The 16,666-nt window shown below is 49.4% G+C and overlaps 1 protein-coding gene across 3 annotated transcripts in view; it reads right to left on the bottom strand.

Annotated features, from left to right (window-relative positions):
* The window catches only part of Lrrc8a (leucine rich repeat containing 8 VRAC subunit A), a 29,043-nt gene that overhangs the window by 6,215 nt on the left and 6,162 nt on the right, over positions 1 to 16,666 (bottom strand). For all 3 annotated transcript variants that reach the window (XM_057755093.1, XM_057755095.1, XM_057755094.1), the window contains exon 3: positions 872 to 3,024. In XM_057755093.1, coding sequence (XP_057611076.1) covers positions 872 to 3,016 — 2,145 coding nt within the window. In that variant the 5' untranslated portion in view covers positions 3,017 to 3,024. The remainder of the gene's footprint in view (positions 1 to 871; positions 3,025 to 16,666) is intronic.

The raw sequence follows: 16,666 nt of genomic DNA, 5'->3' as shown, positions 1-16,666 counted from the left end.
CAGCAGAACTCACTTAAAGGACCCTTGTAATGGAGGCACTGAGGTGGTGGCTGAATCAATGCTCAGTCTCCTGATCCCTAGCCTCAGGCTCCCCATCTTTTACAGGAAGACATCCTGAAGGCCCTGAGTACAAGGAACCTCTCACCCAACATCCAGTGGCTACAGCTTGGTTTCCCCTAGGAGGTCAGACCACAAGCTACAGAAGTGCCCTGCCTTTAACCCCTATCTATCTGGCCCATTACCTTTTGGTGGGGCTTTCCAGTCATACAAAGAGTTGGTACACAGGGGCCACCTACAGTTTCAATGCCAGGCCCCAGTGGTTTGCACAATTTCTTTTCTAGAAAAGCAGGTAGGGGACAAGCTGTTCCGCCTAAGCCCAACTTTTCCCTCCACCACCCCAATGCAGAGAGGAGAAGGACACGAGTAATGTTGGAGCTAGAGACATTGGCTTCACCTCAGCCAGCAAAGCTACCCACGGAGGGAACCCAGGCTGGCCCCTAGCCACAAAATCTTGTTGGAGTCAAGCTGAGGGAGACAGATACCTCAAACTCCAGGTTAAGACCTACCTCCCACCATCCCACTCCAAGAAAACCTTGGTCTTGGGATTCCTATGTTGTACACACCCCTGAAACACGGGTCCTACCTGACCACACCACCATTGGGGCAGAACTCTAAGCTTATATGACAAGGATAGAGTCCTAGCCTGAGATTCTGATTCAGCAGATCTACAATGAAGTCTGGGAGTCTGGCTCCTGAACAAGCACCAGTGTTTCTAGAAACAAGTAAGGACCTCAACCCCAGAAGCATCGACTGTCCTGAGACACTAGTTCTCTGAGCCACCTAGCCGGTCACCCTGTGGCAGGCCACTCACCCTATTGGCCGTGACAGCCAGGTTCTGGAGGTTCTGCAGGAGGCCGATGTCAGCAGGAAGGAAGGTCAGGTTGTTGTGGCTGAGGTCCAGGTAGCGTAGCTTGCGGCAGTAGAAGAGCTGGGTAGGAATCTTCTCGATCTTGTTGCGGTTCAGGTAGAGGCGCTCGAGATTGGTGAGGTTGCCGATCTGGATGGGGATGTAGGCGATGTGGTTGTACCACAGCTTAAGGCAGGTGAGGCGGTGCAGATGCTGGAAGCTAATGATCTCCTCAATGGTCTTGAGGTTGTTGTCCTTTAGGTCAATCTCCTGCAGGTTGTGGAGGCTGAAGATGGAGTGAGGGATGCGCTCCAGGTCACAGCGGATCAGTTCCAGCTCCGTCAGGTTCACCATCTTCTTGAGGCTGTTGAGGACAATGAGCTTGGTGCCCTCGTTGTTGATGGAAAGCTTCTGCAGGTGCACGCCCACATCCGTGACCACCTGTGGTAGCTTGCTCAGGTTGCTTTTGAGCCGCAGCACCTTGAGGCGCTTGAGCTCCCGAAGCCCATCAATGACAATGTAGCGGTTGTTCTCTGCACTCAGGTTGCCCGTCAAGTGCAGCTCCTCCAGTGTCTTCAGGCTGTAGATCCACAGTGGGATCTCCTTGATGTCGGTGAACTTGATGTGCAGTGCCCGGAGGTTCTCACGCAGGAAGGCCAGAGCAGGAGCCTCGATCTTGGCTGCTGTGTGGTACAGCCACAGTTCCTTAAGGCCTGTGAGCTGGGCAATGCTGGGTGGGATGGTCACATCAGGGATCAGTTCCAGCTTCAGGACCTCTAGCTCAACCAGGTCAAACACGGTGTCAGGGATGCCACTGAGCATGAACAGGTGTAGCTCCAGCTTGTCCTGGGCATTTTTGGTGAGCCGCTGGCGCAGCTTCTCCAGCGTCCACTCGTTGTTGAGGTTAAGCTGCCGCAGCTTGTTCTCACTCACTTCAGACAGGAAGACAGCAAAGCGCTTTGAGTAGAGCGGGTCATATTGGTCAATGAGGTGCAGCATGAAGGCGAAGTCGTTCTTGACATCTGGGATGTCGCTGTAGCTGCTCTCCTCTCGAATGGACTCAAACGAGTACTTCTTGAGGGAGCGCCGCAACATCCACCACAGTGTGTACATGCAGATGAGACCGTAGAAGATGACCAGGCTGATGTAGAAGGATGCCAAGATCTTGAAGAGTGTGGCCAGAGGGTGGGCACACCGGTAGGTGCGGTAACCGGTCAGGCTCTCGATGTCCACAGTGCAGTCCACATCGAACTTGATATTGTGCACATAGTAGACAGTGTAGCAGATGATGAGGATGAACTTGATCACCTTGATGATGGTCTGCCGCATATAGAGGCGGTACACGATGTCCCCCTCCTCCACGTGGGTCCGAAACTTCTTCACCTTCTCAAACAGTGCCTTTGCCTGCTCCCCTTCCTTCTTGTCCAGCACTCCTGTCTCTGATCGGTCCACGATGCCCTGCTCAATCCGTGACTTGGTCCGCTGCAGCATGGGCACAGTGGCCTCCACATCCTCACTGACTGTGGATGACTTCTTGTCCATGGAGCCATTCATCTTGCTGAATGCGGGCTTGGGGTCACTCTCCTCCACCACCGTCTCTGACAGGGCCCTTGTGGTCCACGGCGAATCAAAGCACTTTAGCAGGATAGACACAAAGTGCTCCAACTTTGAACTGGTGCGTGGAAACTTGAACCAGAAGTTGCTACAGGCCAGGAAGATGAGGGTGTGCAGGAGCACGAGGTAGGGGAAGTACTTGGCAAACCAGTGTAGGCGGTTCTCATAGCACACAGCATCCACATAGTTGTACTGGTGGCGGTCTAAGTCGTACTTGATCCCTGTGGGGCCTGTGTCGGGAGTCGGCGCGACTGTGGAGTTGGGGTAAGTAGGCTCCGCCCAGCCTCGAAAGGAATCGTTGCAAGAGTCTTTGGTGACCCACTTACAAGGTAGGCAGATCATTTTATCCTGGGTGACTTGCAGCGTCCCCCCAAAGACAGCAATCATCAGCATGACGATGGAGATGTAGTCAGTGAACACATCCCACCATGGCTTCAGGATCCGGTAAGCTGGCTGCGTGTCCGCAAAGTAGCGGAGCTCTGTCACCGGGATCATGGTTTAACCTGAAAGGGACCCGTAAGGAGTTAGCACAAGGCAGAGTCACGATTCTGAACCCCAAGGAGGAAGGAGGAATATAAATAGTCCACCACTTGAGCTCAGTGGTGGTGCACACCTTTAATCCCAGCATTTGAGAAGCAGAGGCAGGAGGATCTCTGTGAGTTCATGGCCAGCCTGGTCCACAAAGCAAGTTCTAGAACAGCCAGGGCTACACAGAGACAAACAGAACAAACCCGGGGACTGGAGAGATGGCTCAGTGGTTGAGAGCACTGGCTGTTCTTCCAGAGGTCCTCAGTTCAATCCCCAGCACCCACATGGTGGCTCACAGCCATCTGTAATGAGATCTGATGCCCTCTTCTGATCTGTAGGTATATATGCAGACAGAATCCTGTATACATAACAAATAAATAAATCTTTAAAAAAATGATCTGGAGGGATTTCTGCAAGTGAGGACAGCAGAGGAAGCTTACCAAGAACTCATTCATTTGTGAAGTCTTTTCAAGACAGGGTTTTTCTGTGTAACGTCTTGGCTGTCCTGTAGACCACTTGGATCAGTGCTGTGATTTAAGGCATGTGCCACGGCTACCACCTACCCAACTGCAGCCAGCATTCTTACCTACTCCAACCCACAAGAACTCAGTCTTGTAAAACAAACCTTGAAGCTTAAAAATCTACAAATGTAGTCAGGTGTGGTGGTATATATCCTTAATTCCAAAGCAGGCAGATCTCTGTGAGTTTGAGGCCAGCCTGGTCTACAGAGTGAGTCTAGGCCAGCCAGGGCTACACAGTGAGACTGTCTTGAAACAAAAGAACCAAGACATATCTACAAGTTTGTACACAGCAGGTGTAGACAGGATTGTGGGAACAGACAGTAGGTCTAGTGAGGGACTCTGGAGGGGGCATACTCGTGGGAGGTTGTAACTTCCTGTGGATAATCTGTGGTGTGGGGAAGGGAGCTGTAAACAGCAAGTGAAGGGAGGTCTCCCTGAGAGCTCCATCTGGTCGGATTCAGGCAGCCTGGGACTCTAACAATGGTTTCTCTGACTCAAGCGGTTAGTCTGTCGGGAAATGCTGAACCAGAAGCTGCTTTAGGGAGACCCAGCCTGTGCCACAAACATGGCTGGAAGGGAAGTCAGTCCTTGGAAAGGAGGCTGATCTTACTCTGGTCTACAAAACTGTAATGAGCGGGGCAAAGGAAGTATCTACCCCTGGAAGTTCACTAGGGGGCATCAGAAAAAATATAAAAAGCACGCGATGGGAAGAAAAGGCCCTGCTCTCTCGGCTGCTGAGACTGTACTCAGTGCACACACTGACTGACAACTCCCCTGACTTCCGGTGTGGATTTATGTGAGACACGGTCTTACAGGGCCTTATGCTGGCCTCAGGCTCACCCAGGACAAAGCCAATGATGACCTTGAATTTCTGACCCTGTCTACTCCCTAAACCACCACACCCAGGGTATGAGTTGTAAAGGACCAAACCCACAACTTCCTGCATGCTATTCAAGAGCTATACCACCACCCACATTTTAAAAAAGTAAAATTGTGCTTTTACAATCAGCAGTCCTCCTGTACACAAATGATAAAGAAGCTGAGAGGGAAATCAGAGAATCATCACCTTTCACAGTAGCCACAAACAACATAAAATATCTCGGAGTAACACTAACCAAAGAAGTGAAAGACTTATTTGACAAGAACTTTAAGTCTTTGAAGAAAGAAACCGAAGAAGATACCAGAAAATGGAAAGATCTCCCATGCTCTTGGATAGATAGGATCAACATAGGAAAAATTGCAATCCTACCAAAACCAATCTATAGATTCAATGAATCCCCATCAAAATCCCAACACAATTCTTCACAGACCTCGAAAGAACAATAATCAACTTCATTTGGAAAAACAAAAAACCCAGGATAGCCAAAACAATCCTGTACAATAAAGGAGCTTCCGGAGGCATCACCATCCCTGACATTAAGCTCTATTACAGAGCTATAGTAACGAAAACAGTATTGGTATTGGCATAAAAACAGAGACGTTGACCAATGGAATTGAATTGAAGACGCGGATATTAATACACACACCTACGAACCCCTGATTTTTGACAAAGAAGCTAAAATTATACAATGGAAAAAAAAAAGTATCTTCAACAAATGGTGCTGGCATAACTGGATGTCAACATGTAGAAGAATGAAAATAGATTCATATCTATCCCAATGCACAAAACTCAAGTCCAAATGGATTAAAGACCTCAATATAAATCCGATTACATTGAACCTGATAGAAGAGAAAGTGGGAAGTAGCCTGCAATGCATGGGCATGGGAGACCACTTCCTAAATATAACCCCAGTAGCACAGACACTGAGAGCAATAATAAATAAATGGAACCTCCTGAAACTGAGAAGCTTCTGCAAAGCAAAGGACACAGTCAATAAGACAAAAAGGCAGCCTACTGAATAGGAGAAGATCTTCCCCAACCCCTCATCAGACAAAGGACGAATCTCCAAAATATATAAAGAACTCAATAAATTAGACATTAAAATTCTAAACAACCCAATTTAAAAATGGGGTATAGAAGCCGGGCGGTAGTGGTGCACGCCTTTAATCCCAGTACTCGGGAGGTAGAGGCAGGCGGATCTCTGGGAGTTCGAGGCCAGCCTGGTCTACAAGAGCTAGTTCTAGGACAGGCACCAAAGCTACAGAGAAACCTTGTCTCGAAAAACAAAAAAACACAAAACAAAACAAAAAAATGGGGTATAGAACTAAACAGAGAATTCTCAACAGAAGAATCTCAAATGACCAAAAGATACTTAAGAAAATGTTCAACATTCATAGCCATCAGGGAAATGCAAATAAAAAACAACTCTGAGATACCATCTTACACCTGTCAGAATGGCTAAGATCAAAAACACCAATGATAGCTTATGTTGGAGAGGATGTGGAGTAAGGGAAACACTCATCCATTGCTGGTTCGATGCAAACTTATACAACCACTTTGGAAATCAGTATGGCAGTTTCTCAGAAAATTGGGAATCAATCTACCTCAGGATCCAGCAATACAATTCTTGGGCATATACCCAAAATTGCTCAATCATACTACAAAAGCATTTGTTCAACTATGTTCATAGCATATGTAATAGCCAAAACCTAGAAACAACCTAAATGCCCCTCAACTGAAGAATGAATAAAAAAAATGTGGCACATTTACACATTAGAGTACTACTCAGAGGTAAAAAAACAATGACATCCTGAATTTTGCATGCAAATGGATAGAAAACACTATCCTGAGTGAAGTAACCCATACCCAAAAAGATGAATATGGTATGTACTCACTCATATAAACAAAGGACATTGAGCCTATATATAGTTCATGATCCTAGAGAAGCTAATTAGATGAACCCAAAGAAAACCATATATAGATCCACCTGGGAATTGGAAACAGTCAAGATCGCCTGACAAAATTGGGAGCATACGGGTGGGGGGGAGAAGGGAGGATGGAAAGGAAAGAGGAGGGGAGAAGGGGAGGGTTGAGGAGAACTTGAGGGAATGGGATAGTCGAGATGGAGGAAAAACAGATGAGAACAAGGAAGGAGGTATCTTGAGGGAACCATTATAGGGTTAGCAGAAACCTGGCTCTAGAGAAAGTCCCAGGAATCCACAAGGATGACCCCAGCTAAGATCCTAAGCAAGAGGAGAGGGTGCTCTAACTGGCCTTGCCCTGTAGTCAGACTGATGAATATCTTAAATGTCACCATTGAACCTTCCAGCAACTGATGGAAACAGAGGCAGAAACTCACATCGGAGACTGGACTGAGCTCCCAAAGTCCAGTTGAAGAGTAAGAGGAGTGAGAATATGAGCAAAGAGGTCAGGACCATGATGGGGACACCCAATGAAACAGTTCACCTGAGCTAATGGGAGCTCACCAACTCTATCTAGACTGGGAAGGAACAAGCATAGGACCAAACTTGTACTGGCTTTTTGGGAACCTGTTCTCTTTGGATGGATACCTTGCTCAGCCTAGATAAAGTAGGGAGGGTCTTGGACCTTCCACAAAGCAATGTGCCTTACCCTCTCTGAGGATTGGATGGGGGTGGTGTGGGAGGGTGTGTGAGGGAATGGGAAGAGGGAAGGAGTGGGAACTTGGATTGGTATTTTTAAAAAAAAAAAAAAAAACTAATAATTATTTTTTAAAAATGTGCTTTTACTTAATACCATATTTTCTTGATCTTAGAATCTAGACCTTACACCAATTTTAAATACCGTTAGGTTGGTCTCATTCTCTCGGAAGAGGAGTGAGACACCCTGGGGAGGAATCCAAGCTACTGTATTTTCATACTGATGCTGATCATGACAGCCGTAACAAATCCTTCAATCTGCCGAATCCTCTCCACAAATGCCAAGTGCTCCCCACCAATCTTTTGAGGGCACCCGAGGATGAAGGCATTGGGGCTCTTAGCAGGGGTAGCAATAGCTAGAGTACAAAGAAGGTTCCTCCCATGGGCTCTGGTGGAATCTCTCCACCCTGTCCTCTTTAGTCCATTCCACTGATGGGGAAAGTAGTTTCTAGGAAGTAAACATCAGCCCAGTGGAGTTTTTCTTTTTACCAAGCACAACACAGGCCATTTCTCCTGGCTGAGCTTAGGCTTCATGGCTCTATGGAGCTTGCTCTCCTCTTGCCTAGGGCCCCACGTACAGAAAGTGCCTGACATACATGGTGTTGAAGACACCTTCAAAGGTGTCTGGTCATGTCCCCCCCACCGGGTTCCCATTGTTTAGGTCACCTCAGGGCCAGCAGACAATACTGGCAGCCACCCCGAGACAGCTCTCCTGGTGAGGCCTAGACTCTTGGGCCAGGACGAGTGCCTATCCCACAGGAAGGCCCTAGCCCTCTAATGACCAGCTGGCTTTGTACACCACCCACACTCCTTGGAGAGAAGGACACGGAGTAGGCTGGGGAGGGCCGGCTGAATCGCACTGCTGACCTCCAGCTGGGAACCACACAGGGTACCTTTCCTGGCTCCAAGGCCTCATCCAGGGCAGCAGAAGATTGGAGAAGGGGAGGGGTAAAGACTGAGGCTTGAGGGAGTGATGCACCCTGTGCCACTCATCCAGGAGACAGAGTCAGCCATTTGGGGTAGGAGCAGCTTCTGGCTGTGGCTTCCATTCCATAATACTTCCTTTGATTTCTGATAAAGAAGCTGGGCCTGTCAGTTCATAGGGAATATCCAGGCTTCTTATGAAAGACAAGCTCACCTGTGTTGCCCAGCAAGGCAGCAGTAAGGTTCCAGATGCAGGGGAGGCAGCCTAGGCCCTGAAAGGTCAGACCAGCAAGCTGCCTGAGGAAGGAGACACCCCAATCCAATTCATGCTCATCCACCTGCCCCTGCCCCCATCTCAAAGCACATCCTGGATTCAATTCAGCCCTTGGCTAGGCTCTGTGGGGATAAGAACACATCCAAAGTGCCCCCACCTTAGGCTAGAGTGTAGGCTAATCACAGAACTAGAGCCTGGAGGCGGCCTCGGCCTGGTGACGGTGAACTGAGTAGAGGGTTACCTCCCACAGGCAGTCCTATTACTTCTGCAGTTTGAGCTGGCATGATCAGCTACCGCCCTATACCACTGGGCCAGGCCAGATGTATGCACAGCAGTCCATACCCACAGCACTCTTAAAAAGAGACAGGGTGGGAGTGGGCCAGGCTGGGTGTGGACCTGGGTGTGGTAGGCAAGCAGTTTCAGGTGGATGTGGCTTGGGTAGGGCCAGCAAGGGGTGGCCCCTCCTACTTCCTGCCTCAGGGAGGGACTGGAGCTATAGGGAGTGGTGAGGTGCAGTACCCTCCAGCAGCCCAGGGAGCCAGATGAGTAAGCACCCACACTGGAAGCAGCTCTCCACGTAGAGGCTAGCGATGGAGCCCAGCCCAGAATCCACTGTGGTGCCCATGGCTTCTCTCAGCTGGCTTTGGGAGGTGAAAAGATACAACTACCACAAAATTAGCCACTGGCCTGTGTCTGGCCAGTGGTGCGATGCAGTAGAACAGTGGCTCAGCTGTCCCCACCATCTGCTGGCACAGCCTCTTCATCTTGCAAAACAGAAACTCTGATCATGAGTCACTAACCCCTCCAGTCCCCCAGACACTGGCAGCTACTGTGTCTATCCATCTCCATGAGCCTGATGTTCATGGTGCTGAGTCTCTCTGGAGGTCATGCAGCACCCCTGCTAGCATTATGCTATTGCTTCCTTAACTGGAACTCCTCAGGGTTCACCATGTTGTAACCTGTCTGTTTTTTGTTTTTCAAGACAGGATTTCTCTGTGTAGCCCTGACTGTCTTGGAACTCACTCTGTAGAACAGACTGGCACTGAACTCAGAACTCAGAGATCCACCTGCTTCTGCCTCCCAGGTGCTGGGATTAAGGCATACACCATCACCACCAGGCCTATGGGGGCTACTCTTATTCCACTGCAGAGAGAGAGGTGGAAGAGGAAGGCAGAAGAGGAGACTGTGGGAACTAAACAACAAAACAGAGACTGTGTCTCTGGTACTGGGAGTCGGACCCAGCACTCACATGGGCTTGGTGAGCAGCCTGCTGCTGAGCTGCCTCCCTCAGCGTTTCCAAACTTTGCTTCGGTCTTTTTAAGATTTACTTATGTACATATTTTATGTAGAGGAGTGGTCTGTCTTCATGCACACTAGAGAGAGAATCAGATCCCATTACAGCTGACTGTGAGCCACCATGTGATTACTGGGGACTAAACTCAGGTCCTCTGGAAGAGTAGCCTGTGCTCTTAACCTCTGAGCCATCTCTCCAGCCCCTTGCTTCAGGTCTTTAACTCACTGGAATTTATTGGTGTAGTTGGAAGGGATAGGCTCTAACCATGGGAAACTTGAAGCTGACATAATTTCTGGCCTCATTCTTTCCCCTGAGCTGCAGAGGTAACCCTTGTCATGGCTGATGCTCCCAGATCTGTCTGCACTTTCTTCTGCTCTGTCCATCTGTCCTGTCAGTCTCTAGGACCCACATGGCAAAGAAGACTGACTTTTGCCACTTTCCTACGTGCCTAAGCTATTTCATTCTATAAAAGGTGCCTTCCCAGGGGCTGGTCCTCTCCTCATCCACACACTGTGAAGGTCCAGCAGGCTGCAGCAGCTGCTACGCAGGTTACCACAGAGATGAACACAGTCCCTCCTTCCAGCCTGGACTCTCTCTGCCAAAGGACACTGTCCTGAGCTTAACTCAGGGCAGCCCCATCCATGCCAGATCCTGCCCCATCCTCAGAGTCACAGAATGTATTCTAAACAAGCTACACATGGGAGCAGAAGGGTCAAAATAAGTCACCCAGACAGTCACTGCTCTCTCCTAGGTGGCAGGCAGATGGAGACAAATGAGTTGAAATTTATCTCTAGCATGAAACAGTCTTGTGGCCCCATGCACATCATTTAGCCCAAACATATGTGTTGTAACTCTGAAACAGGAATGTTCCCTCTTCACAAGCCCATGTGCAATGACCCACATGATGCCCCAGAGATACCAGCCTAAAAGAGAACCTGCTGACAAGGACACGAGAGGTGTGAGCCCCCAAAGCATCCAGTCAGGATAGCATTATTGCTGTTGGGTGATGCCAAGAGGTCAAATTCAAAGAGAAACAAGTCTCCCAGGGAGTGGGGATGTCTACTGAGGACAGTTTCCAGTTTGCAAGATGAATTTTTCTGAGATAGAGGTGATGAATACGGCACAGAAAGGAATGCAGCCACCACCACCCACCCCGCCTGTCCAACACCCAACAGGAGCCACCAGCCTACACTACTGCCTGTCCAACACCCGGCCTGAGTCACTACCACCTCAACCCCGCCTGTCCAACACCCTGACGTGAACCACCACCACCCCACCCCACCTGTCTAACACCCTGACCTGAGCCACCAGCCTATACCCAAATGAGTAAAAACAAGGATTTTATGTTACATGCATCATACAATAAAAACAAAAAAAGTTCCGCGGTGCTGGCACATGTCTCTAATCCTAGCACTCAGGAGGCAAGAGGTAGGTAAATCTCTAAGTTTGAGGCCAGCTTAGCCTACAGATTGAGTTTCAGGACAGCCAAGAACTACACAAATAAACATACATGCACGCACGCACACACACAAACCTGTTTAAAAAAAAACAGAAAAAACAAAGAAAAAGTATGAGCCCACTCTACTTTTTCTTAAGCCTTTAAAATTTTTTTGTTTATGCCAAGCAGTGGTGGCACACACCTTTAATTTTTTAATTTCAGCGCTCAGGAGGGCAGAGACAGGCAGATCTCTGTGAGTTTGAGGGCAGCCTGGTCTACAGAGCGAGTTCCAAGACAGCCAGGACTTTTACACAGAGAAACCTTGTCTCGAAAAACTAACTAACTAAATAAGCAAGCAAATTTTGTTATTTGTTTATTTATTTATTTAGAGAAAGGCAAGAGGCAAGTATGGTGGCACACACCTTTAGAAAGCAGAAGCAGGCAGATTTCTGCGTCAAGAACACCCTGGTCTACAGAGTGAGCTTCAGGACAGCTCAGGCTACATAAAGAAATCCTGTTTGGAAAAAAAGAGAGAGAAAGACTGAATTTAGCAGGATGGTGGTGGAACACATCTTTAATCCCAGCATTAGGGAGACAGAGGCAAGTGGATCTCTGTGAGTTCAAAGCCAGCCTGGTCTAGAGAGTGAGTTCCAGGGTAGTCAGGGCTACACAGAGAAATCCTGTCTTAGAGTCTTAAAGGGGGGGGGGTAGAGAGAATGAGAGAGCACACAGTTTATTTTTTAAAAAAGCTCTGCAGCTAGAAGATGACTCAAAAATGAGTTGCCCAATCTTTCTTGTTGTAATTAACTAATTACATTTATTGAATGTGTGTGTGCAGCTGCGCATATGCAAGAGCACATACCCAGTGCAGTGGAGCTCAGGGAACAGCTCGAGGAGTCAGCTTTCTCCTTCCACCATGCAGCAACCGAGGAATGAGTTCAGATGCTTAGAGGCACCCTTACTCAAAAGATCCACTAAAGCAGGGGTTCTCAGGCTGTCACAACCCCTTTGGAGGTCAAACAACCCTTTCCCAGGAGTCACAGATCAGATATCCTGCATATCGTATTTATATTACAGTTCATAACGGTAGCAAAACTACAGTTATGAAGTAGCAATGGAATAATTTTATGGTGGGGTCACCACATGAAAAACTGTATTAAAGGGTCACAGCATTAGGAAGATTGAGAACCACTCAAGAGCATAGGACTGGGCTGGAGAGATGGCTCAGAGGTTAAGAGCACTGGCTGCTCTTCCAGAGGTCCTGAGTTCAATTCCCAACAACCACATGGTGGCTCACAACCATCTGTAATGAGATCTGGTGCCCTCTTCTGGCGTGCGGGCATACATCGAGGCAGAATGTTGTATACATAATAAATAAATAAATCTTTAAAAAAAAAAAAAAAAAAGAACATAGGGCTGCCTGCATGAGTGTGGCAACCTACCACATACCTGTTCTTATTTGAAAAGTGTTCATCAGTTTAAAACAAAACAAAAAACCTTCATGATGGCAAGTATGAGTTTAAGTCAGAGGCTGGGGAAGGCGATCTCTTTCATATCTTACTATTTAAATATGTTGTATCTGTAAGTAGGAAACACACTTGGGAACAAGTTGCCTTTAGCCTTGGGTGCCTGCTGGAGACTATAACTGAACCAAGTGAGGAAAGGTCAGTCCTGCGCCCCAGCACCCTGTGACTCACCATAGCCACTGCAGCCCTCACTCTAAGGGGCAACACACAGGCCAGGAAGAACTTGGAGAGGGGAGAGCCATTTAGCCATGTCCCCTCTGCTGTCTCAACTGTAAGGTGGGACCACATTCAGAGCACCACTGTGGGAACTGAGGACTACAGCTGTCAAGAGCACCTCTGTGGGAACTGAAGAGGACTGTGGTTGTCCAGAGCACCACTGTGGGAACTGAGGAGGATTGTGGTTGTCCAGAGCACCACTGTAGGAACTGAGGAGGACCACGGCTGTCCAGAGCACCACTGTGGGAACTGAGGAGGACCACAGCTGTCCAGAGCACCAGAGTGGTAACTAAAGACAAGATAGTGCGCTGTACCTGTTTAAAACCTGGCACAGGTGAGAGAGCATGGGCCCACAACCCAACCTGCCATCCCTACAGAACTTCCCATAGTTCCCATATGCTATTTCAGTCTAGGTGAGAGTGGAGTGGCTTGTTGGTTTTAGGACCCAGGAAAGGCCCAGAGAGCCAGCCCTCAGGCATCGGGCTCCATCTTCACTCAGAGCCCCCTTTCCCATCCTTCTTCCTCTGTTCCTCACTTCTCACCCTCGTACCTCTTCCTTTTCCTCAAGGAGTCTATGTCGCCTAGACTGGCCCCAAAGCCCTCGTATGGACGATCCTCCTGCCTCAGCTACCTGAACGGCTGAACTACAACAGTGCACTACGATGCACCTAATTTCCTGTGGATGCTTCTTACACACTTACACACACACACACACGAGATACTATATGCTGCCCCTTCCTTCCATTTGGAAAGAGACCACCCAAATATGCCCAGACCCTGCAGAGATTCAGACAGCTCCTATACCTGGGCAGCAGGCCCTCAGGAGCTGGCAAGCCAGCAGAGCACAAAGAGCCTTTTGTTGAACACAAACAGAGCCTAAGAGAAAACTTCCCTGTAGGCAGAGGGAAGCTGGCACCCCTCCCTGCAACACAGATGGGCCACTGTCCCTCTAAAATGCTCCCAGGGAGGGGGAAGGGCTGGTCCTCAGAGGGTCTGTCAGACACTCAGTGGCTGTGCCCATGGACTCAGGCCTGTGAATCTGCCCCAGGGTTTATGCTTCCTCATGTAGCATGCCAGGAGGTGAGAAGAGATCTCCCACTTCTGTGCCACACAGCCCCCCATTCTGGCCAGACCCCACATCCAACTGGAATGAGTCAAAGACTGTGGGACTTACCCTGCACAGGAGGGCACTCCCCCACTTCTTGAGAAAGAGCCTAGGAAAGACAGCAGGCTGGAACAATAGGGTTAGAAGTATCTGAACTGCTCTCACTTTAAGGCAGGGCTTCCCAAACAGGTCTGTCCTCTGCAAACCTCTAGGGGTGTGGCTTGCATTCTGATAAAGGGTGCCGGGCAGGGGCCACCTCCTGGACTACCCCCACTGGCCACTACCTGCCCTCCTCTGTGCCCAGCACTTCTTGCACGTTAGCTTTCAACAACAGCCAGGCAAATGACTCGGTGGCTCCCAACCTCACCAGTGAGTGACCTGGGAAAAGAATTCCACCTCATCCGTAAAATGGGCTATAATGTCTATTTCCTTGGAAGGCTGCAGTGAGAACTGAATAAAGCGGTCCCTAAAAAGCTTCTGGGTCGTGCCTATGCAGTAAAAATGTTTATTAGAGTTACTATGGGGGGGGGGTTGCTTGGGATCTTGCCCAGGCTGCCTTTGAATTGGTGAACTCATGACCTCCCCCTGGACTACAGGTGCACGTCACTACTGATGCTGCTCTCAGAACAGAAGGCCTGAAAAATCCCTTTATAACGTGGAGGGAGGTCCAGGGAGCTGATGTGACTTGATGTTATGGGACCTGGTGGGAAGATGGACCCCGATATGACTTGCCTCTATGCCAAGCACTCCCTAAGACAACAGGTCTCCTGGGCCTCACTGCATCCACAGGTCTTTCAAGACACCTCTTAGGAAAAGACTCCTTTCGCAAGCACCCCTGGCAGGTCATACTCAGAAGCCTCTACTATTTCAGGTGCTAAGAAAATACTGGAGCCCAGTTTTAGGTATGCATACCTGGGGGCAAAACAGCCTTGAAGACTGGTCACGATCTGCCATGAACACCCGCTGTCTTAAGAAATGGAGGTGTAAGCCCCAGTTGCAGACAATCTGCTGTGGATCCAGGGGAACGAGGGTCTGGCCTTGCCCAGGCGGCGAAGGGGACCCAGCAAAGGCAAGCTGTCTTGCCCCAAATCAGAAGCCAGGGAGGCAGCTAGTTGATGCAAGGTGTAAAGAGACAGAAGAGAACTTTCTGCAAAGCAGAGGTGCAGCTGAAATGCACCAGGAGAGCCCAAGACATCTGCGGCGGGGTCACAGCCCTTCCAGAAACATCCATCCCATGACTCTTTCACAAGAGAAGGAAGGTGAAGTCCAACACACACACACACACACACACACACACACACACAGATTCGACAGACTGACAGACAGAAACACTAAAAGACAAATATCCACCTTGGTTTTGGAGGGAGCTCTACTCCACTCCTCTGGCTTTCTTTTTTTTATTATTGTTTTTTTATTCTTTTTTAATTAAAATTTCCACCTGCTCCCCGTTTCCCATTTCCCTCCCCTCCTCCCAAATATTGCCCCCTCCCCCCACTCCCCTCCCCCTATCCCCACTCCTCTTCTCCTCCCCCCACACCATTCCCCCTCCCTCTCGATACTGAAGAGCAGTCCAAATTCTCTGCCCTGCGGGAAGACAAAGGTCTTCTATCTATGTCCAGGAAGGTGAGCGCCTAAACAAGCTCAGCTCCCACAAAGCCAGTTCATGTATTAGGATCGAAACCTAGTGCCATTGTCCTTGGCTTCTCATCAGCCTTCATTGTCCGCCATGCTCAGAGAGTCCAGTTTCAACCCATGCTTATTCAGTCCCAGACCAGCTGGCCTTGGTGGGCTCCCAATAAATCAGTTCCACTGTCCCCTGGCTTTCTTTACCAAAGATGGAGACTGAGCTGGAGCTACGGGTGCCCTTCTGGTCAGTGTCCCCAGCATAGTCTTCAGGCTTCACCAAGCCTGAGCACACAGGAAGCTTCTGTCGCGTGTACGCTCAGGACTGACTCTAGGTTGGGGTCAGGGTCACACACTGAAAGAGCCCTCGGAGTAAAGAGGCAGAGAAGCAGCGGCAAGGTGTAGTAGACGGAGCACGGGTCGGCATGCCGCTGACTTCAGTTTCAGTCCTGGTGCTGTGCCGCCACTTACAATTCAGGCACGTGACCACGTCCCTGTGAGCCTGGTCTGGTTAGCACACAGGCTGGGGTGGGAGCGAATGCAGCGACCTGGTAGACTTCCTAGCACTAAGGATGTTCATGGAGGATCAGGGGTTGGGAAGGTGGGGGAAGCTGAGCCACCAGCTCCGCAGGGCCCAGCTCATGTCTCTCTGAGAAGCAGGGCAACTGCAAGGGGAGAGCAGAGGAAGAAACGGAGTGCAAGGCTGGGGAAGACCTAGGAAAACCATCAGGTCAAGTGGGCACCAGGAGCTCGGTAAGGAACTCAGAACCTGCCAAACAGCACCCCACATATTCCAGCTGCCAGGCTTGCCGTGCCCCACTATAAAATCCCTGCTGATGCTGGGTATGGAGGTGCACACCTGTAATCATAGCACTTGGGAGGTAGAGGCAGGAAGAGCAGGAGTTCAAGGCCAGCCTGGGCTATGCTACATGAGATCCCATTTCAAAAAGAGAAAAAAAAAATTTTGATGTCAGTTGTGCCCAACAGAGGATCTCCAGACCCAAACACTGGGAAACCCTTACCCCTTCCCTTCCGACCGTTGGGATTTATGTCTGGAAGGAAGGCTCTGCAACAGGACAAAAGTGGCTTGAGGGCTGTAAGGATAGTCATGGCTAACTCATGACTCAAGCGTCTGTAC

Source organism: Chionomys nivalis, chromosome 22 (genome assembly GCF_950005125.1).
Source record: "Chionomys nivalis chromosome 22, mChiNiv1.1, whole genome shotgun sequence".
In the NCBI taxonomy this organism is placed as follows: Eukaryota; Metazoa; Chordata; class Mammalia; order Rodentia; family Cricetidae; genus Chionomys; species Chionomys nivalis.
The sequence above is the reverse complement of the archived record's forward strand: the minus strand, read 5'-3'. Positions and strand labels throughout refer to the sequence as shown.